Genomic DNA, 23,442 nt, shown 5'->3' with positions numbered 1-23,442 from the left:
GAAAATAAATGCTGCTGGAATAAAATTTTCTTTTCTAAGTACTCCAGTAAATTAACAATCTGCCTAACATTATTCCTCATCTGTCTCCCTTTTATAAATCCAGATTGATCATTATGAATTCTTAGCTGCAGAATCAACATTAATCTATTAGCTATTATTTTAACAAAAATCTTATAATCATTATTTAAAAGTGAGATTGGCCTATAATTCCCAGGTTTAGAACAATCCTGTTCCTCTTTTGGTATCAATGAAATAAAAGAGGTTCTCCATGAGGGGGGAATTCCCCCTCCTAGCTGTATCTGATTAAATAATTTCTTAAGTGGACCTAACATCTCATCCTGTAAATTCCTATAATAACTAACTGTGAGCCCATCCGTACCAGGAGTTTTCCCCTTTTTAATTGTTTAATTACCAAAATAATTTCTTCCGAGGTTATAGGCCGATTCAGTTCATCCATTTGTTCTAAAGTTATATTTTTAACCTTATATTCCTTCAAATAATTATCAATATCCCTATTCAATATATTATCTTTAAGATATAAATTTGTATAATATTCTAAAAAAGCTTTTTTAATTTTATCCTGTTGATATCTCTCTGCCTTTATATTCTATTTTTCTATAGTACGTTGTTTTGTCTTTTCCTTAAAGTGTATGCTAACCACCTACCAGGTCTATTTGCATTACAAAAGTATTATATTTGGCATATTGTATATTTGTTGCCACCTGATCAGCCATTATCATATTAAATTGATTCTGTAGTAACTTTATTGCATCTTTAAGTTTTTGATCATGTGGATTATGTATTAATAATTGTTGTTTCTTATAAATTTCCTCTTCTAGATACCTACGCTGTCTTTGTTGCTTATTTCTCTGTCTATTATTAAGATATATTAATACACCTCTCATAAAAGCTTTACTGGAGTCCCAAACCATTTCTATTGATGTTTCATTATTCAAATTATAATCAAAAAATTCTTTCATCTGCTTTTTACATTGATTTACATTATCCTGATATCTAAACAAATTTTCATTTAATCTCCAAGTTCTTCTACCCTCTTTTCCATATTGCAATTCCATCCAAACAGGACTATGATCAGACAAACATCTTGGAAATATCTTAGTTTTCTTCACCCTAAAAAGCAAATCATTAGAAATTAAAATAAAATCAATACGTGAGAAGGATTGATGCCTATCAGAGAAAAAAGTATAGTCTCTCTTTCCTCCAAATTCCGCAGTCTCCATACATCTCTTAACTCAAAATCTTCTATCATATCAAAAAAGGATTTAGGCAGCTTTGCATGTGCAGGTATCTTCTTGGAAGAAATTCTCTTGTCCTTTCGTGTATCTATTACTCCATTCCAATCTCCCAATATAATGCACGATTTATAATCCCATAGAATCAACTTATCATATAACATTCTGTAAAAATTTTCTTGTTGCTGATTGGGTGCATATATACCAAGCAAGAGAGTCCTTTTTGTTTCTATTGTAAGTTCAATAGCAATATATCTTCCATAAATATCTGCCTCTATTAACTTGGGTGGTATATCTTTTCAAAAATAAACCACAATGTCTCTAGGAAGTTTCTTTTGCCTAGCAATCCAAGAATTAACTCTATAAATTTTGTCAATTTGATAAGCAACCTCTTGTGGATCAAGTTCAATAAATTCAGCCAGAGCTTCTGATAAATTTTTTAAATCTTCCCTTTCTCCTCATTCAAACCCCTAATTCTCAGAGCTCCTTCCATCATTCTATACTGCATCACCACCACTTGATCTTCATTTTTATCCAATTTGATTTGCATTCCCCATTCTATTTTCTATTTGTTGATTTGACTGAACAATTTCTTGCACCTCCTCCTCCACCACCTCCAGTCTTTTGCCAAACCTTGAAAAGCCATCAAGATATCTTCTCTTATTTTTTATTATTCTCTTTATTTCTTCTCTTATTTTCTCATTATTATCCATAATCTCCTTAAACCTTTCTTCAGACACTTTCCCTTGCTCTTTAATCAGATCTTCTAAAGCTGGTTCAGAACCCCTTCTGCCCCCAGTCTTAGGTGGTTTAGTAGCCATTTCAGTTTTTAAAATTCACAAAATATAAGTCTAGAAACTTCTCTTTTCCCCTTTAAGTATAGGAGAGCTCAGTTCACTTCATTAAAATCCACACATAACATTTCTTATCTTCTTAGTTGCACAGACTGTTTGAAATTCCATTCGTCACTTTCACTCCCGTTCAGGCGCCATCTTTAAGAGTCAATTAAAACAAAAGAAAAAAAATTTCTCTTTTTTAAAAGGTAGAAGTCAGGAAATCAAAAATACTTGCAATCCAATAATTGTCCGCTGGCACTCATTCCGTCTGCTTAAAGAAATCCATGAAGATAAGACAATTAGCAGAGATGGACACTTTCTTCTTTTCCTGCTTTTGCAGGCACACACTGAAGTCGGAGCATGGCAGGAATATTTATGGGACCCATCGACCCTTCGGGGCTCTGCTTAATTAAAACAAAGCCTCTGGGGAGGTCTACCAACATTTCCCTGCTGCTCTTATCTTTTCCCTTTCATCCAGGGAAAAAGATTAAAGCCGGCTTTTCCTGGCTTTTACGATGTTCAGTGCGGAGCCCCTTTAATTAGGGGCTCAGCGAAGAGGTGGAGCCACCGGAAGCCATCGAAGTTCCTTTGTTTTTTTATGGGGGTATTCATTATCAATATAGGGCGTTGCCCTTTGGTTTATCATCAGCTCCAAGGACCTTTACTAAGGTCCTGGCCGCCTTGGCGGCTCATATCAGGACTATTCTGGTCCAGATCCACTGTTATTTAGATGATATATTGATCTTGTCTCCTTCTGTTTTTCAGGCCATGGTAGATCTGTAGGTCACCATTCGAGCCCTCACAGTGCATGGTTTCTCTATTAATATAGAGAAGAGTCATATGACTCCCTCGACCCGTCTGCTCCATCTGGGGCAGTGATTGATTCAGTAGAGGGTAGAGTGTTTTTGTCTCAGGAGAGGCAGGACAGCCTTAAGGCTCTGTCTCACAGAATTCAGAGGGAGCGTAAAGTGCCATTACTGGTATTATCTCATCTGGGCAAGATGATTTCAGCTATTTCCATCACTCCTTGGACTAGATTGCATACTAGAGACCTCCAATAGTTCCTTTTGCCTTTTCAGAAGGTGGGCAGAGGCAACTCTTCTACCAAGGTTCAAGTTCCCAAGGAGATTCTCAAATCCCTTTCCTTTTTTTTTTTTATAAATAATTTTTATTTCCAATTTGCAACATCATATTTATGTACAAACTATTATCCATCATTAATCATTAATTTTTTATTTATTACTGATTCAGGCCTGCCCGATTGCCACTTCCTTTCTTCACAACCTCCCTCTCTACCTCTACTACTTTCCCATCCATCCTCATCTCCTTCACTTTACTACTTCCTCTCCTCCTTCTCCACTCCTCCCTTCTTCCACCCTATCTAACCTTCTTATTCCCCTCCTCCTTCTCTACTCATTCCTACCTACTTTCTTCCCTCCTTCTATTCCTCTCCTTTTCTTCCTGAAATGGCAGTCGAGCATCCCCAATACAATTTAAAAAAATTTAATTTCATATCTTCAAAAATTACTGTACATTAATAATCAATCCATGTATCATTCCCCCTTCCCCTCCCCTTCCCCCACCAGACTTCCCAGAGCAAATACCGGGTATTATGACCAACAATCACAAACTAACGTATACAAAATATACATAACCTCCCACCTTTAAAAATTTAAAACTTTAGATCCCCTCACAATAAAAATAAAAAGATAGGAAAGAATAATAAAAAAAAAGAAGAGAAGAGAAGCAACACCAACTTCACATATTACTTCTTACAGTCCATTTTTAAAATTAATCCATCTTCTCAAATTCAAATTTTTTTCCCACTTGTATATTCCTTCAAATTTCATAAGTCCATTTCTCAAATTACTGTCCATCTTCTCGAACTCAATTTTTTATCACTTATATATTTCTTCAATTACCATAACATTTAATGTCCGTTCTTCTTACAGTCCATTTTAAAAATTAGTCCATCTTCTAAAGTTCAATTTTTTTTCCCAGCCATTTGTATATTCCTTCAAATTTCATAAGTCCATTTCTTAATTTACAATCCAGTTTCTCAAATTCAAATTTTCATCACTTATATATTTATTCAATTGTCATAAGATTTAATATCCAATCTTCCAATACTACTCCATCAATCAAATATCATTTCGAATAAAATCTCTCAAATATAGTATTTCCAGCTTAACTTCGTAACTTTTACTGTCTATAAACGTCATTTAAAACAAATAATCATTTAAACTACATCCACAATATAACAGTAAGCAGTTAAAATCATTACATCCACATTATCTAAATTCATAAATTTCACTTTCCATCCTTCACAATTGAATAATATCATCCCATAAATTTATACCATACGAATAGCAAATAACAAAAATCCTATAATTTATATCCTAAACAAATCAATTCCAAAAATTAACCATAATCATCATATTCACATCTTAAACATTCCTCCCCTCTCCCATTCTATTTTCCATCATTTCCAAACCAATTAACTTAGCATCTAACAACAAAGGATTCCCACTCTTTAAAACATTAATATAAAAATGTCTCGCTTTCATAACTGAATTAAGAAAATACTTTCTGCCTTTAAAATTCACTGACAAACCCATTGGGACTTCCCGTCTAAAATATATCTGATGTTTCTTAAATTCATCCACTAAAAAAGCAAATTCTCTTCTCTTTCTTAACGTTTTAGGAGGAATTTCCTTCATCATTTTTATATCTTGTCCCAATATTTGGAATTTATTTTTATAAAAGGCTTGCAAAATTTCATACCTAACCTTTTTAGTTGTAAAATAAATAACCACATCCCTCGGTACTCTATTTTGTCTTGTCCACCAAGAATTAACACGATAAATTCTTTCAATATTAGTCTCAAAATCTTCCGGCTCCACACCCTTTATCTGAGCAAAGGCTTGCGTAAAAATCTCCTTTAAATTTTCCTTCCTATTTTGTTTCAACCCCCTCACCCTTATAGCATATTCCATTAATCTATATTGTAATATTACTCTTTCTTCATCTGCCCTATCTACCTTTGCCTGTATATCTTCCATCTTATTACCTAAGTTCCAATTGTTTTGATTTTTTTGAATTTCTTCTATTTTCCTTTGCAACTCTAAATTAGCTTTATTAATTTCTGCAAGATCATCCTCCATCTGAATACAAGAGCTCAATATTTGCGCAATTGCATCCTTTACCATTTTCATTTCCCTCTTCTGCTCTTCCACCACTTCCTTAAAATCCAACATCTCTTTCTCTATTTCATCAAATTTTTGATCTATTTCTAAAAAATGACTCTCCAAAAACTCCTGTAAAGAATTTCTTAATTCCTTTTTAATTTCTTCTTTTAATTTTTGAATCTGAGCTGAAGAAATTTCAAAGTTTTTAATGACTTTTGGCACTATTTGCTTAAAAGCCTTTTTTAAAAAAATATATATATATATATATACAGCTTGATAATGGACCAAGAAGAAGAAAAAAAAAAATTCAAAAAGAAAAATTCAAAAAACTTTTCTTCTAAATCACTATAATCCCAAAGAAGAAGAAAAAATATAAATCATAAGATTCTCGTTTCTTCCATTTAATCATTCCTATATATCTTCTATTTCGACACTAGCTGTTAGCTTTAACTTTCGTTTTCAATACACACATTCCACAAAACCGCCATTTGCTTTCTTCTTTCCTATCTTCGCAGCAAATATATCCTCAGGGGCTTGCAGTCTTCTTACAAACAAGTGTTAAAACTCCAGTTTCTGCTCCGTCCACGTTACAGTCCATCATAAATCAACTCCAGCCGTGGAAATTGGACGCTTCGTTTGTCCGCCATAAAGGCAGAAGCCTCACCCAGCCAGGAGCTTATCAGGCTATGGAAGGAGAACTCCCCTTAAAAGCTTATTAGGGTGTCTCAACTTCAAACCTGAATGCTCATCTTTCCTTCTTTGCCCGAAGGAGAGATTTCCAAGCTGTCGGACCCAGATTTACGATGTCCTGACAGCTCTACTGACTAGGGAGTTAGCAGCTAAATCATAGCTGCTCTCCACGAAGCGGAGCCATACCGGAAGTCTCAAATCCCTTTCCTAGTGACAGTCCCTGGCAATCTCCAAAAGCTCCTTGTTCCATGAACCTCGTCGGATGGTGGTGACGACAGACGTCAGTCTCCTTGGCTGGGGAGCGCATTTCTAGTCACTGGTAGTGCAGGGCAGATGGAGTTATCGGGAGATTTGATTGACTGGAGTTGCAAGCGATATTCCTGGCTCTTCGTCACTTTCAGGATGCACTGGCGGGCAAGCATGTCTTGGTGCTCACGGACAATGTTACCGCCAAGGCTCATATCAGTCGTCAGGGAGGCACCAGATCCATGTCTCTGATGGCAGAGGCAAAGAAGCTGTACCTCTGGGCAGAGCGGCATCTTCTCTCCTTGACTGCGGAACATATTTCCGGGGTGTCCAATGTGCAGGCGGATTGGCTCAGCCGCCAAGTTTTCGATTAGGCGGAGTGGCGTCTACATCCAGAGCTGTTTCAGCAGATCTCAGGTTGGTTTGGCACCCCAGTGGTGGACATGTTCATGACTTCGCAGAACACACAACTTCCTCGCTTCTCTTCAAGATTCCCGAATCCTCACGCAGAAAGGGTCGATGCTCTCTGTAGACGGTGGCCATGGGGACTTCTCTATGCATTCCCCCCTCTTCCTTTCATTCCGAAGGTGGTACAGCGAATTTTGGAGAAATGAGCAAAAGTCATCCTGATCGCACCTCATTGGCCCTGGAAGTTTTGGTTTGCAGACCTCAAGTCATTGTCAGTGGCTCCTCCCTGAAGGGTCCCTCCTCTCAGGGTGTCGCTCAGCCAAGAGGCATTTCTTCACCCAGATCCCCAGTGGCTTCAGTTGACCGCCTGGTGCTTGAGTGGCACACTCTGAGCAGGGACAATCTATCAGCCAGAATCATCAGGACCATGCAGGTGTCACGAAGGCCTTCCACGGAGCGCATTTATTCCGCTTCTTGGCAAGAATTTTGTTCCTGGTGTGAGCGGGCGGGAGTTTCTCCTCTTCAAGTCTCCATCTCCCACATTTTAGAGTTTTTTCAAGACGGTTTGGACGAAGGTCTATCTCCCAACACCTTGCGTAGGCAGGTGGCCGCTCTTTCCAGTTTTATCTTGTATCACTGTCTTCATTGTCTCAGCACCCTAACATTCAGAGGTTCCTGAAAGAGGCGTCTAATTTGTGCCCGCCAGTAGCGCATAGGTACCCCATCTGGGACCTTTCTGTTGTGTTAAATTCTCTGACTGGAGCTCCTTACGAGCCCTTAACAACTACCAGTCTTCGCCTTTTGACTTGCAAGGTGGCTTTTTTAGTAGCTATTACCTCAGCTAGGGGGATTTCGGAATTGATGGCTCTTTCAGTTCGCAGTGACCTATGTGTGTTTCACCCGGATTGAGTGGTCCTTCGCTTGGATCCTTCTTCCTAAAGTCAATTCTGTTTTTCATCACATGCAAGAAATTATTCTTCCTGACTTTTGTCCTCGTCCATCTCGAGATTTGACGATGGCATACCTTGGACATTCGAAGGGTGCTGCGGATTTATGTTAAGAGAACAGCAGATCTACGGCGAATGGAGTCCTTGTTTATTTCCTTCCTTCCAGTGTCCTTGGGTTGCAAGGTGACTTCATCGACCATTGGCAGATGGATTCAGCATACCATTGCCAAGGCTTATGAACTTCGATCTCTGCCAAGACCTGTTCATCTCACTGCGCATTCCACTCATAGTGCAGCTACTTCGGCGCCTTGGGCTACTCAAGCTTCCTGGCTGGAGATTTGCAGAATTGCTACTTGGACGTCACCTTCTCCTTTCATTAGACACTATAAGATAGACAAGTTTGCCTCGGCTCATGCGGCATTTGGTCGTACAGTTTTACAGCAGGTGGTCACACTGACAGACAATTCTTACCAGACTGGTCCCTCCCGTTCTTAGGGACACTGATCTTTGGTTTGTCCCATTCCTGGCTGCTATCTCCACCAGTATGGAGAAGGGGTGTTGGGATTTTCCTGACACACACCTTCTCGTTGAGTGGAGACAGCAGCCAGTCCCACCCTCATTCGGTCTTGTTATTGTTGTTGTTGTTGTTGTGTTTTATAAAGTTTCTTATGTTTCTCCGACACGTTGAGTCTGATTTTTCGTCTTTGCCAAAAGCTGGATTCCCGGGTTGCAGGAGGCGGGACTTAACAGCTTCGTCAGACTCAGTCCTCCAATCTTAACAGACGAGTACAACCCATTCCTGGCTGCTGTTTCCACTCAACGAGAAGGTGCGTGTCAGGTAAGTCCCAACGCCCCTTTACTGCAAAGATACTATTTGCTTCTCATTGGAAAGGTTGTTTGATTCCATCAACAGAAGAATTAGAAATGGAAGTATACTTCAGTTGTTGTTTTTCCTGATTATGACCCACTTCAGAGGGTTCAGTATCTAAACTAACTTTGTATTTTAAAAATAAATCTGATACATTAGGCTTTAACAGATGAATTTAAAAATGGGTTTACTTATGCATAGAATTTATATTTCAGTTTATGAGAGATACTCAAAATAGAGTGTTACATCCATTGAAATTAGTATATAATTTCATTCAGAGATTTATATTGTATTGACACGGTTCTTGATATTTACTTTCAGTTCACATTTAATTGTAACTTCTGCTTTTAGAGTGATAGTGTGTGTATGTGAATGTGTGTAATTATATATATATTTGTTTTCTGAGGTTTTCGCGGGTGTTTGTATGTAGGTCTTTGGTTATTCGGGTTTTCTCCCGCGTAAAATTGGAAGTGTCTTGGCGACGTTTCAACAAAGTCTCATTCGTCATCTTCAGGCTTCAGCTTCGTGCTTCTGGGAGCATGAAGAAGCATGAAGCTGAAGCCTGAAGATGACAAATGAGACTTCATCGAAATGTCACCAAGACACTTCCAATTTTACACGGGAGAAAACCCGAACAACCAAAGACCGACATACATACATACATACATATATACATATATAAATAAAATTTACCTATTTATAACTAATTTACAATATATTAGAAATACATATTATATCTATCTATCTATCTATCTATCTATCTATCTATCTATCTATCTATCTATCTATCTATCTATCTCCCTAACTTTTTCATCTGTATTATATTAATTTATTCTTTTTATGTTCTCTTTTGTACTTGTTTATTTTTTTTAAAATGTCCAATTTTTTTTAAAAAGGAAACTGGTATGAGATTTCATGAAAGAATAGTGTCAATTTTGTTTATTTGCTGTCACCAGACACTACCTATAGAATTTTTGTAGACTATCTGTGATTTCTAAATCAAAGATTAGAAACCATTGACATAGTGTATTATAAAAAGTATAGTAATTTGTGCCTTGAAATGTGCTAGCTTAAGTTATAATTCCAAAAGTGTCTATGAGCTCTGCTGGCTTGGAATTCTGGGACTTGCTGTTCCACTTGAACTACATAAAAAATGTAGGAGAAAATAAAATCATATCTTTCAGAAGTGATCTGCTTATTACCAAATTAATAAAATCTGCTTTCATAGCAACTGGATTTTACCACTAGTAGAAACATTTGAATTCAATTTATGTGAGAGTTGCTTACCTTTCCAGGATGTGCATTAGTGGATCGAGCACTACAACTTTTTTGTGATTGGAATTTTGAACACCAAGTCCACACGTTTGATCCAGTTGACCCATATTTGAGACACCACATTAATGCTTTCCTTCTATATGAATGCAACCATTTCTGACATCATGAGGAATATTTCCTCATATTAGCATGTCCAATGCTAACTTCTAGCATTGTTAGTAACTTAATATTGATAGATAAGGGACTTGCTTAGTGAGGAAAAGCTGTATAATTATTTTCTGCCTGTTTTTCCATGGGAGTGAAGGATGGGCATAAAAGAAAAAAAATAGTGATAATAAACTTTTTAAATATAATTGTTATTTTAAAAGTTTAATGATAAAAGCAGTACAAATATTAAAAAAAGAAACAGGGAAAATAAAGAAGAATAGTGAATGTGAAAGTAGAGAAACAAAGAAAACGCAGAAGAAAAGATTTTAAAAAGTAGCTTTCAATCTTTTTGACTATGGCTATAAATGCATTTATATTTTACCTCCCTCTCTAAGGATACATCATAATTTCTATCTTCCATAAGCTATCCTTTCTAATTGACAAGCCCATCAATCACAAGTTCTTTTTATTTTTCAAGAAAAAAATCCATAAAGGTTTTCCAGTCACTAATAAATGTAATAGTTGATCTTTCCTAAGCCTGTAAGTTAATTTTGTCATCTTCCCTACTTGTTATCATCTTCATCAACGATTCTTCTATTGTAGATATTTCAAAATCTTTTCATTTTTGTGCATATACAATAATAGTCTTGCAGTAGTGATAAAACAGTGGTACCTTGGTATTCAATTGCTTTGAAACTCATCAAATTTAGTACTCAGCGCATTTTGATATAAAAATTTTTTCCCAGTACTCATTGTTTGTTTGGTACTCAACATACAAGCTAGAACTTGTCTGTGTCAGCTGCCTTGTCTCTACATTATTCCTTACAGGAAAAAATTGTTTGCTACTCTTTGTTTTTAGTACTCCTAGAACACACCTCCCAGAACCAATTAATGATGAGTACCAAGATACCACTATATATAAAAATATTTGTCTGTGGCTCTTTTTCAGTTGTCTGTCCATTAATCCCAACAAGAAGCGGTAAATAAATAAATCCATGAGAAACTTCATTTTGGGTGAATATGGTAAAATGTTGAATGCTTTTATATATTAATATCCTTTTTTTAAAAAAAGTATATATTTCTCCCTTTCTATCTTTACAGTGATTGGTACAAAGTGACTTACATGCCTAAAGGGTGGCAAGGAAAATTGGAAGACGGCTAAAACACAGTCATGTTTTCTGTTTGGCACACTACTCTCTCTCTTCATGGGAACTACAAGAGGTTGGGTTGCCTCTTAATTTTCACTGTAAGTGTATGTTGTAGTGCCTCTTTAATGTGCCCCACCACTTGCATTTGTGCCAGTGACATTATGAGCTGCACCAGCAGAAACCTCTCAAGGGTGCCATCAACTCTTTTCAAGCACATAAAAAGACTGGATATGAGTCACAACAAAATTGGGATTTTGGATCAAGACTGGATACCCATGCTGCTTGAGAAGTTGAACACCCTCATCCTCAATCATAACAACATTTTCAGTATTTCTATTGGGAGCTTCTCAGTTGTTCCAAACGTCAAGTACCTAGACCTGTCATCCAACAATTTGAAGTCATTGGGCAGTCCTATATTTCAGGAACTGAGAATGCTGGAGATTCTGTTGCTTTATAACAATCATATTGCACAGGTTGATTCTGCTGCTTTTGGAGGAATTCCTACACTGCAAAAGCTGTATTTAAGTTACAACTCTCTCACACGCTTCCCAATTGAACTCTATACTGGGAAATACAAGCTCTCCGAACTGGTATTCTTAGATCTTTCTTATAATCGGATCCAGTCAATACCAGTTAATGGCATGAGATTAGTACCAGCCCGACACTTAAGTGGAATTTATCTTCATGGGAATCCATTTCATTGTGACTGCATACTTTATTCTATGCTGAACTTGTGGTACCTTCGACATTTTACTTCAGTGGAAAACTTCAAGAGTGAATACACATGCAATAAAGATGCCCAAAAACTGCCTTTATTGCAGAACAATTATTTAAATTGTTCAGAAAGCGCTATTAATGGTTCTTTTCATGCCTTTGGTTTTATTCACGAAGCACAAATTGGTGAGCGAATTATAATACCCTGTGATACCAAAATCAGTGATGCTGGGACTAGTTTTATTTGGATCAGCCCAGATAATCAAGTTTTAGAGCCAGGAAAGTCAACTGAACAGTTCAAAGTATTTCATAATGGGAGCCTGGAAATAGATGATGCTCAGTATGAAGACACTGGACTTTATTCCTGCATTGCAATAAATAAGAAAAGATTACTGAATGAAACAATTGAAGTAAGAATAAATGTCAGCAATTTCACAGTCGACAAATCTTACTCACATGAAACATTTAACACTGCTTTTACAACCCTTGCAGCTTGTGTAGCCAGTATTATTTTGGTACTTCTTTACCTCTACTTGACGCCCTGTCCTTGTAAGTGCAAGTCAAAGAAAAGGAAAAGGCAATTAAACCAAAATAGCACATCTCATGCATCTATACTAACCTCCAACACACCCCTCAATCTTCCATTAGATGAGAAGAAGGCTAGCAGTGGCAAAAGAGTGGTGTTTCTTGAACCTGTGAAGGAACCTAAACCAGGTCAAAATGGAAAAATCAGAATATTTCCCAATGAGACTGTAATTGCTGAAAGCATCCTGAAAACATCCCGAACAAAATCAGATTCAGTTTCCACAAACTCCACATTCTCAGACATGCCTTTCATGCCATCATCTTAAGTGTTCCTCCTGCACTGATGTCATAACCCTCTCATCACCGGCCACAGCTTTATCCAATATTGAAAGAAAAGTCATGGAAAACTTCTGATTTTTTAAGAAAATGGAAATCTTGAAGGTTGAAATTAATTGCTGTTATCTTCTTGTTCTTCTCAGTGGGAAGAATATGCATTAATCTTACAACATTCAGGAGGAGCTCGTTATATGACAGGAGTAGTAGAGTAGGGTGGTATACCTTGTATTCTTTCTAATATTTCCTCTGAAACGAATTAGGAGGTAGCCTTATGGAGGAACATGTTTGATGTTCCTCATTCAGTGGAAGAAAGCTTACACAGTAGAAGTCCTATCGGCTTAGGCCCCAGCTGTTTCACTGTATAGAATCAGTGGGATTGTATTATCAGGGATGAGACTTTTACTCAAGTATGTCTTATAGTGTTTATAGAAGAACAAAATAGCCATTTATTCAATTTCTGTTCATTGCCTTGAGAAACGGGGTACATAAAGAAGCAAATAAATTTATATAATCCAGAATATTCCCAAATAATGTTTAATGTTTAGATAAATTTCAAAACTGGACAGAGATTAGGGTTTTCTTTTTCTGTAATGAATTTTAAAATCTAGGAATGGAATGTATGGTAAATTTAGTAAGAGATAAAATGATAACTTTTACAGAACTCATACTGTCCAGAGATATGATTATTAAACCAATTAAGCCTTGAAGGTCTGTATTTCAGAAGGACATCTCTTTAATCTTGTTAAGAAACCCATAGTCCAAAAGTATTTAAGACGTCCATCTACTGTATGGTGAGGAGAGAGGTGCACTATTGGAATGTCTGTCTTTACAGGTCTTAAAGGGATAAGAGCCATGATACTGTAGAAGTATATCCAGCCTATTTGTTTGGATTAAAATTTATGTATGTGTGCTGTGTGGACTGAGCAGAAAATGTCTACAAAAAAGAATGCATATAATTAGTTTTATAAAATAAAGATTTGTGCAATTAGATATTTTATATAAGTTCCACTGCACTTTGACTATTTTTGATGACCTATTTAGAGCCATAATACAAACTGTTGATCCCAAGATAAATGTTGCTTTCACATCAATGGCATGAATACCTACACTTTATCTTCTGTAGAACATTGAATTTGATTGTTTAGAGCTTTAGTTGAAAAATTCCAACGAGTTAAGCTAATTCTGTTAGTCATTATTTAATGTGCAAGTATCAAAGCAACAATTCATGAAGCTTCCATCTTGTGAAGTTTTGATATAAGTCATAATTTTCAGGATGATCCATTCCATTAGAAAGCTGGAAGTGTCTACAAGTCAAATATACTTTAGCATAGCTTTGTGTTAGTAAATGAAATATGAAAAACAATAAATTATATGCAAGTTACTTATTTTGCATAGCATTGTTTGTCCCATTTGGGTTCCTGTCAAATTGGTAGACAGTTCTGCAGTGACATGCGGCATTGATTACAATTTGTTGGTTTTGTGTATAACTTGCAGATGAGGGTCTTCCTTTCTCTGCTGGCTGACAATTGCAACCCTCAATCAGAATAGAGCTGGAAGATCTTCTAATCCAGCCCCCTGCTCAAACAGAAGACACTATACAATTTCAGATACGTGGCTGTCTACTCTTTTCTTAAAAATCTCCAATGATGAAGCACCTACAACTTCAGATGGCAAGCTGTTCCACTGGTTAATTGTCCTTACTTTTAGGAAGTTTCTCCTTAACTCCAGGTTGCTTCTCTCCTTGATTTGTTTCCATCCGTTGTTTCTTGTCTTGTCTTCTGGTGCTTTGGAAAATATATTGATGCCCCTCAAATACTGGAATACTGCTATCATGTCACCCCCAGTCCTTCTTTTCTCTAGACTGGCCATACCCAATTCCTGCATCTGTTCTTATATATTTTTGTCTTCAGGCTCTTAATCATCTTAGTTGCTTTCTTTGCACTTTTTCCAAAGCCTCAACATCTTTTTGAAATGCGGTGACCAAAACTGGGAAGTGTGGTCTTACTAAGGGTTTATAAAGTGGTACTAATACTTCACATGATTTTGATTCTATGCCTTTGTTTATACAACCAAGGATTGTATTAGCTTTTTTGTCTGCTGCTGCACCCTGCTTGCTCATGTTTAAGTGATTGTCCACTAGGATTGGTGGCACAATGGTTAGAATGCAGTACTGCAGGCTATTTCTCCTGAGCACTGGCTGCCAGCAGTTTGGCAGCTCGGATCTTACCGGCTCAAGGTTGACTCAGCCTTCCATCCTTCCGAGGTTGGTAAAATGAGGACCCAGATTATTGGGAGCAATATGCTAACTCTCTAAACTGTTTAGAGAGGACTGTAAAGCACTGTGAAGTAGTATATTAGTCTAAGTGCTATTGCTAGTGCTATCCCTCTCACAGTTACGGTTTTTGAGCCAGGTTATGCCTCTGGTTTGGTTTTTCCTGTCTAGGTATAAAACCTTGCTTTTCTCCACATTAAATTTCATGTTGTTGGAGAGGGCCCATTGTTCAAGCCTTTGTTCCTTCTAAGCCTTTGCTTTTCTGACTTCATCTTTGCAGATTTAGGCTATTTGCTGATATTTTGCCTTAGTTATATGTCCCTTTTTCCACTTTTTGTACTTATCCTTTTTGTCTTTCAGTTTATCAGAGAGGTCTTTGTGCAACTATGCTGGTTTCTTCTTGGATTTCTTGTTTTTCTTTTTTAGTGATATTGTGTTGCACTGGGATTTTATGATAATATTTTTCAGAGTTTCCCACACTTCTTGAGTTATTTTCCCCTTTAGGATTTTTATCCACAGATTTTTTTTCTTAGTCTCCCTCTGAATTTGTTAAAATCAGCTGTTTTAAAGTATAAGACTGTATTGTATTCTATTACTTGTGTTTGCATTATATTGAATTCCAATATGACATGGTCACTTTCACCCAGTTTCAACTCCCTCTATCACTTCTTATCTATTAGTAAGAATTAGATCTAGTATAGCTTTTCTTCTAGTTCTCTCCTCTACCTTTTGGATGACAAAGTTGTCAGCTAAGTTGGTTAGGGATCTGTTTGATCTCCCACTTGCTGCAGAGTTTGTTTCCCTGTTGATATCAGGGTAGTTAAAGTCTCTCATTACTACTCTGGTATGTTTCCTACATACATTTGTTAATTGGTTAGCAAAAAGTTCATCTATTCTGCTTGGTTGGTGGGGGGGTCTGTAGTAAACACCTATAGCAATGTTATTTTTTTCCTTTTATATTGACCCATATGGATTTTAGGAGGTTTTCATCCTTAGTTTTGTGTAGAGATGTAGTGATCTTTTATATATAATGCAGCTCTACCTCCTCTTATGTTAGGTCTGGTTTTTTTGAATAGTTTGTATTCTTCCATCAGTGCATTCCATTCATAAGTTTCTTCCCACCAAGTTTTAGTAATCTACCTTCATGTATTAATACTTCAAGTTCACCCTGTTTGTTTCCTAAACTTTAAGCATTAGTGTATACACATTTGAGTCCTTTATGGGTCTTGGGTAAGTTTTTTTATATCCTACGTTGTAACTGGGATTTCCATTTTTTCATCATTGGAAATAAGTTCTAAAGGTCATGAAGATTGCCCCTCCCCCAATCTTAGTTTAAAGCCCTTTTGATAAGATGAGCCAGTCCTTTTCTGAATATATTCTTTTCAGTTCTTGTGAGGTGCAGTCCAACCCTTTCCAGTAGCCCTTCTTGTAGTTAATACAAACATGGTCTAGGAAGCCGGAGTTCTGTTGACAACACTAGTTTTTAAACCAGTGGTTCATTTCTAAAATTCTTCGCTCTCTCATTGGATGTTGTTCCAACTTAGTTAGAAGTATAGATGAAAACATCCCTTTGATGAAAACATCAGGGGTGTCAAACTCAATTTCATAGAGGGCTAATCAAGGTTGTGTTTGACCTTGGGAGCTGGGGTGGATGTGGCCAGGTGGGCATGGCCAGCTTTATGTCACTCATGTCGGCATTTGGTGGCCCGAGCACTCTGGCAGTGAAAATGGGCTCCTAAGTTCCATTTTCAGCTACGACAGCCTCCTGTCACCTTCTGCCAGTGAAAATGAAGCTGGGGGGGGGGCACACAAAGAGGACAACAGGAGGCCGTTGCAGCCAAAAACTGAGCCTGGGAGGGCCATGCGTGGTCTTCCCAAGCTCCTTTTTCATTGGTAGAGGCACTGCTGGTCGGTCCTTTGCTGTTTCTAGGGCAGCCCCACCAGCTAGAACTAAACTCCCGCAGGCTGGAGTTTGACAACCTTGGTGTAGATGTATAGATGAAAACAAACTTGTTTTCATCTATACTACATAGAAGTATAGATGAAAGCAACCTTTAAAAAGGATTCTATCAAAATATTGGTAATTTATTGTTACTGTTCCTGTGGATAAACCATAAGTCTATTCTCCTTAGTCCCACATCTCCAGAATGAGTTGAAAACCACCATAATGATGATCACAACATCACAATAAAAACCCCATTGCTTTCTCCATGTGTGAATGTTGACACATGTACAGATGTGTTGTATAGGGGCTTCAGTAACACTGTCACAACCATCAGCTTGTCTTTTATTTTTGAATTATTCTTGCAAATACTGCAAACTACTATATTCATTTTCTATCTGTTCTGAAACATGAAAGAATGTTAAATGGTCTCCCTTGGTCTACACTTGATAAAGTTGTGGCTATCTTAGTTTTACTATTCAATGATTGTTTATATCTTAGGTCAGCTATATTTTCTTTTGTCCAAAGCCCTTGAAGCCCTTACTTGTTACTATATAAGTTCAGGGACATTCAGTCCTTACAGAAATGGCTTAGAATGACCAAACTTAAAATGCTATTTCTCTGTAGTTAATGTAATTTAAATTATTTTCTTTGCTTCAGTTCTTACTCTTAAGCAAAGGAGAAGCAGAGCAGTTTACCCTGTCAAGGACTTGCATTTGTAAGAATTATATGTGCAATAGGCCAGTTTACAAATCTATAGTAAATATAAGTCTAAAGCTCTCTATACCTTTACATTCCATGTGATTTTCATGTCATCTTGGTTCAACAATAAAGTATCTTGAAAGAAATTTTTGAATCCCTGTGTCTTCGATTTTGTAAGTGACCAATTAATAACCAACTAAATAAAAAATGAAATGAAGTAAAATGAACCTTCAATAATTATCCCGTTTCCCCCAAAATAAGACATCCCCTGATAATAAGCCCAATCAGTCTTTTGAGCGCATGGCAATAAGGCCAAGCACTTATTTCAGGGTTAAAAAAAATATAAGACAGGGTCTTATTTTTGGGGAAACATGGTATGTATTGCTTTGTTTGTTTTGCTCTGCACATATTTATTCATTTAGCTATGAATGAATAGGGAGAAGCAAAACTTCTAAAAAAGTTTTGCAACTGACATCACACATTGTGCTAAGCCATGGTTTAATCATACTTTGCTCAACCATGCTTTACTGCATAGCCCCTATTAGCTGAGATTAGAAATGCTAAGACAACACAAGATATATTACAGAATACATAATGTATGTAATGCATATGATCAAAGTACAGTGTATAAGACTAAGCAAAATCTAAGCGTATAAGATTCAGGTCACCACTTTATCTTCAAAAGTTGCAAATGTGCAGAAGAAAGAAACAATTTTGCTCTATTGCAATAAGTTTAATGTGAACAAAGTGATTTTAAGTAATTTGGTGTAATGGTCAGCATTAATCATCTATCCTGCCTTTCCGTGAGAATCTATATGTATAAAAAAGGATGTATGGATGTATATATGTTTGTTCAAGCATAACTCTGGAATGCCTTGAGCAATTCTAACCAAACTTGGTACACAGATGACTTATTCCCTGGAAAAAAATACTGTGGGGGTAAGACACCCCTAACACCCCTCGTGTGTGTGTGTTTTCCGGAAGAACTCTGGAATGCCTCAAGCAATTTCAAACAAACTTGGTACACAGATGACTTACTCTCTGGAAAAAATACTGCAGGGGTAACACACCCTTCAGGGTGTTTGTGTGTATGTGTCCTGGCACACACAGCCCAGCTCAGCTCCACCGTGCATGTGCACGCGCCTCCCGCTGGCCAGCTGATATTTAGGTCTGTGCCATGAATGAGCAGGGGTGTGTGGTACAAGCCCCTCTGCGGCCTATTTTGGCTGCAGGGAGGTGTACTATGCCAAAAATGGGGTAGGGTGGCCCTCTCGCAGCCTGTTTTGACTCACAGGAGGCTGCAGGGTGGCCTACTAGGCCCAGAATGGGCCCAAGTGGGGGGTCTGCCCACATGCCCGGGAGGGATTAGGATGAAAAAATATCTGGGCAGCGCCGGATCATCAGCTAGTTGTAAATAAAGCAAGATAACAGATCAATGCCCCCAAAATAATAGATAAACATACTAAGCTTAGACAGAATTGCCTTGGCAATAAAGTCAGTGTTCTTGGCTGAAGTCTCTTTAGACAGATTTTCATAGTCAGAAGCCATGTTGGGATTTCTACTTCAAACCTATTTTAAAGATAACAGGATAAGGAAATATAACAAGAGAATTTACCTAATCTAAAAAAACTGAGCCAAAAGAACAGCAATCTTCTGATTAGGTAAGTTGTTCAGTATTCATAATTTAAAACATTTTTTAAAATTTTACTAAACCATGAGCTTCAAGCTCCTCAATACAATTTTCATTATTTCCTGGTTCAAAATAACAAGATACCACCCTGCTAATTTTTAGTAAGAGAGTATTCTGAGGATCACAACATAATTTATCCTGTGCTGTATATAGTCAAGAGTTGTACCATAAAGAGATAAGCAATGTTTCTTAATTGTTTTGCTACTGCTGCTGATGGTGATGATAGTTTTAAAAAATATTTTACTATACCACCCTTGATATTAGTTAAGCAGCTATTCTTTATTTTTCAGATGAAAATTTCATGAACATCCAAAACACTATAATGGGTCTTATCTCCTATTTTTGAAATGTTTGTTGGTTTGTTTGTTATTTATTTATTAGATTTATATGGCTACCCAACTCACAGTAATTATGGGAATAGGAGATAAGGTCATTCTGGCAATGAAAATATACAGTAATTTCAAGTGAAATATTATTTTAAACATATTTGAATGATCCACCTTTAAATATGAAGAAGCAATTGAATCACATGAGCTATGGATAGCTTCCCATATGCATTATTTGAGTTTAGCAGCTTTGGAAGACAAATGAATGCATTTTCAAGTAGAGTCCAATGGTATCCAGGTGCCAATTGATGTTTCACTTTTTGCTGCCCACCTATCTATCTGTTTATTGATTATATTTAGCTATTGCATTTAAATATGCAATTTGGGTGCTTTATAGCAAAACCTGCAAAATATTTTTTGAAGACCATGTTTGCCTTAAACATGGTCTCCAGTTTACACAAGTATGGAAGAGGTGGGTGGGAACCACAAATGTTAGTGAAAGGACTCATATACAGCTGCTCCTTCACGTTCCTGTGTTTTCAAAGTTAAATTAGGCTAAAGACTCTCCAAAATGGAGCACTATGCAACTTCCATGATAGTTAATGATGCACGCAACTCAACAAGTAGAAAGAGGTGTGATTTTTTTTTTTTGATTTAGTGCAACTATAAACTATAATCCTGAAACACCTTGGAGGTCATGTGGCTGGAGAAGGCTTGTTTTGGCAATGATGTTGCCTAATCTCTCAGCACCATGCTGCTAACATTTGGCTTATACTTTTGGCATTTCATAAATCAACTGAGTTCGGAGTGAATCATGATTTCCAATACATAAGGAGTTTATATTGGATGTCATCATGTCATTTGTAAAAGTTCATGGAATATGTATTATCTTCTCATAAGACTACTAAATATGTCCATGGAATACATTTTTCTTAATATGTACAAAATTTCCATTGATGTATGCTTCAAAAAACATGAGAGCTATGTCATCATTCATTTTATTTGCATTCCTTCTGAGTCTATATGCAGATGGCAGCTTTCTGCATGCTTGGAGAGATGGCTATGTTTTCTTTTGTGGTGAAAAAATAAATAGTTTCAAGAAGCAGAACTTAGCTTGCAATTTTACCTATGGAAGTTTTCCAACTCTTACACTGAATAGCCAATACCAGTACAGCAATAATTCCTTATGAAAATATCCTAAAGGCTTAATCACTTTGTTTACGCCCTAGGGCAATAGTAAAAACTCAGATTCCAGAGAAGGATTATAATATTAAAAGCCATTGTACTGTAGTAGACAACTTTTGCAAAATTAAAAGGCAGATTTTAGCAGTCCATTATCAATAATATAATCTGTAATCCTTTTAGATTATAAAATAACAATTCCTCATTTTATGTAAATATTTAGGGGCAGTGTCAACTATGGAGAACGAGCATTAATTTCTGAAAATGGTGAAAAAATATGACTGCTTTAACATACATTTCTATTGCACAGTATAGTTTTGAGGAAGTAATCTTCATTCCGCTTGTACTGAGTTGTCAGGGTAAAGAAAAAATCAAGTTCATAATGAATGGTTAGCAGCAAAACAGTTCTACAAATAATCACAATGGCCAATTGCTATGATTTTTCAAATTATATTTGAAAAAGGATCTGGAAGTAAAAAAATGTCCTTTCTGGATCATAATATTCACATTTCGTTTTAAAGCAAGCTGAATTTCATCAGGCATAATAATCACTTGGTGGTTAGGGCCACATAAAATGTTTGCAGATGAAAACAAGCATTATAGTCATCAAATCAATGATGCATGAAGGCAGGGCCTTCAAGGGTTTGGGGAGAGGGAACATGGGATTGAGGAGTTTCTTTACTTTTAACCCTATTATGGATTAAGCTTGCTAGAATTTATATTATATATTGTATTTTTCTGTTATCACTATCCATCAGCCTTAGGAAAACAAGAATGTGGAAGAAAAGGATGTCGTGGCGATACCAGTCGCAAGGGAACTGAGCCCTCTGTCCCTGTGCTGGCTTCTCCCTGTTAATGGGCTCCGAAAGGAGCCAAAATCCTCTATGCCACGGCGAGGAGAAGCAGCAGCCTAAAATGGCTGCCACAGAGCCTGAGACAGCTTAACATCCAAGAAGAGTGCTGGAGCGAATTTGGTGAAAAACGTTTGGAACTGGGTGAGAAGAATCCTTTTTATTGAAAGTGTAACCCCAAAAGAATATTCAGGAAAAAAGAATCTCATAATTATCTATAAAGTGGATGCGACTTAACACCTTGAACAAAATTTTAAAACAGAAGGGAAAAGAATTAAAGGAAGAAAATAGTAAATTTGTTTAAAATATAGAAAATTGGATTTTCTAATTGGACTGACATTGGCTTGGGCTAGGCATTTTAAAAAGCTGGAGTTATTTACTTAAAAAGCTATATCACATTTATATTTTGGAGTACTCTAGTAAAATTGGATAAGAATGGTTAAGATTGAAATCTGATTTAAGAGTGTCACCTGCTGTCAAAGGAAGGTACAACATATTCTGGAAAAACTTGGCTTTTGGAGAGCTAAATGTGAGAATAAGAATAACTTTATTACTAAAAAGACCCCTGAAAGTTTCAATATAAGACTAAACTGGCAGAGGTGAAGGTTCCACTTTTGGATTATCTAGAGGAACAGATTGATTAATTTCGGGGTACAAAGACTCTTGGACATTGGACATTGAATTTTTTGCAAAGTGGCTTTAGGGTTGAATATAAGAACTCTGGATTATTGGACAAAAAGAAATGAAAGTACAACAAAAAATGAGTAGAATTTGGGAAGAAATCATGTCGATAACTTAAGAGTATTAAAGACACCTTGACAAGAAGATGCAAGGGGATTATGAATAAAATGCAGAGCATAGATGAAAAGCTGGAAATTATGACACAAAGGACAAGGAGAACTCAGGATGCCCAAGAAGAGGAGGAGTTAACTGAAAGAGCAGCTGGAAAAATAGAACAGAGAAAACAACAAATAAAAAGTAATGACAAGAAGGAGATAAAAATAAAAATAATAATGATTGATGAAATAAAATAAGGGGAGTATATTTTAAGGGAAGTTTAAAAAGAACTGGAACTGCAGGAAGACCTTTTTTGGGAGAGAGATAGGGATAAGAGTAGACAACTTGAAAATTAGACAATGGAATGGGGTAGAGAGGGGAGAAATGTTTAAGAGGATTGGCCAAGAAGTGGAAGCATATAGAGATAAAAATCCAAGAGAGGAATATAGGAGACAAGCTAAGAAATGAATAATTAAAGCTTTAAAGCAGATGAAACATTTCTTAAAAACAATAGTGAGATAAGTTAAAAGAGGGTTGGAAGTTAGAGAAAGGGGAATTAATGGAATATATATTTTTATATTATGAAGTGAATTAGTAACAAGAAGGGAACCTAGAATCCTAATGATGATAATTTTGAATATGTTTGAACAATATGGTGATGTTATAAAAATAATATATTGAAATATTGACTGACTAAACAATCGAAGATTATAACTTAACATAAATATGTGTATTATTAGTAGAACTATGTAAGTTTGTTAAATATAACAAATACATTACTAACATTCTATTTGTAGTAAAAGGAATAAAGTGGAATTTGACATAAAAACAATATATGGAAATATTGAACAAGATAATGAAAAATTATAATTTAACAAAAATGTGTATTATCATTAGAATTATATAACTTGTCAAATGAAATATGAATATTTTATTTGTATTAAAATGTGATTAGAAAGGGGATATTTTTTAAACATAACAGTGGTGTAACTAAAAATTAGAAAGGGGATAAACAATTGAAGATTATAATTTAATATAAATCTATATATTATTATTAGAACTATATAAGTTTGTTAAACACAACAAATATGATTATAAATATTTTATTTGTAGTAAAAG

At 36.3% G+C, this 23,442-nt stretch overlaps 1 protein-coding gene across 3 annotated transcripts in view; it reads left to right on the top strand.

Annotated features, from left to right (window-relative positions):
- The window catches only part of AMIGO2 (adhesion molecule with Ig like domain 2), a 47,446-nt gene extending 28,104 nt beyond the window's left edge, over positions 1-19,342 (top strand). For 2 of the 3 annotated variants that reach the window (XM_058189944.1, XM_058189946.1), the window contains 2 exons: positions 8,283-8,406; positions 10,960-19,342. In XM_058189944.1, the coding sequence (XP_058045927.1) occupies positions 11,030-12,571 (1,542 nt within the window). In that variant the 5' untranslated portion in view covers positions 8,283-8,406; positions 10,960-11,029 and the 3' untranslated portion in view covers positions 12,572-19,342. The remainder of the gene's footprint in view (positions 1-8,282; positions 8,407-10,959) is intronic. The other variant, XM_058189945.1, reaches the window with a different exon arrangement.
- The last annotated feature ends 4,100 nt before the right edge of the window (positions 19,343-23,442 follow it).

This window comes from Ahaetulla prasina, chromosome 7, assembly GCF_028640845.1.
Source record: "Ahaetulla prasina isolate Xishuangbanna chromosome 7, ASM2864084v1, whole genome shotgun sequence".
Lineage (NCBI taxonomy): Eukaryota > Metazoa > Chordata > Lepidosauria > Squamata > Colubridae > Ahaetulla > Ahaetulla prasina.
The sequence above is the reverse complement of the archived record's forward strand: the minus strand, read 5'-3'. Positions and strand labels throughout refer to the sequence as shown.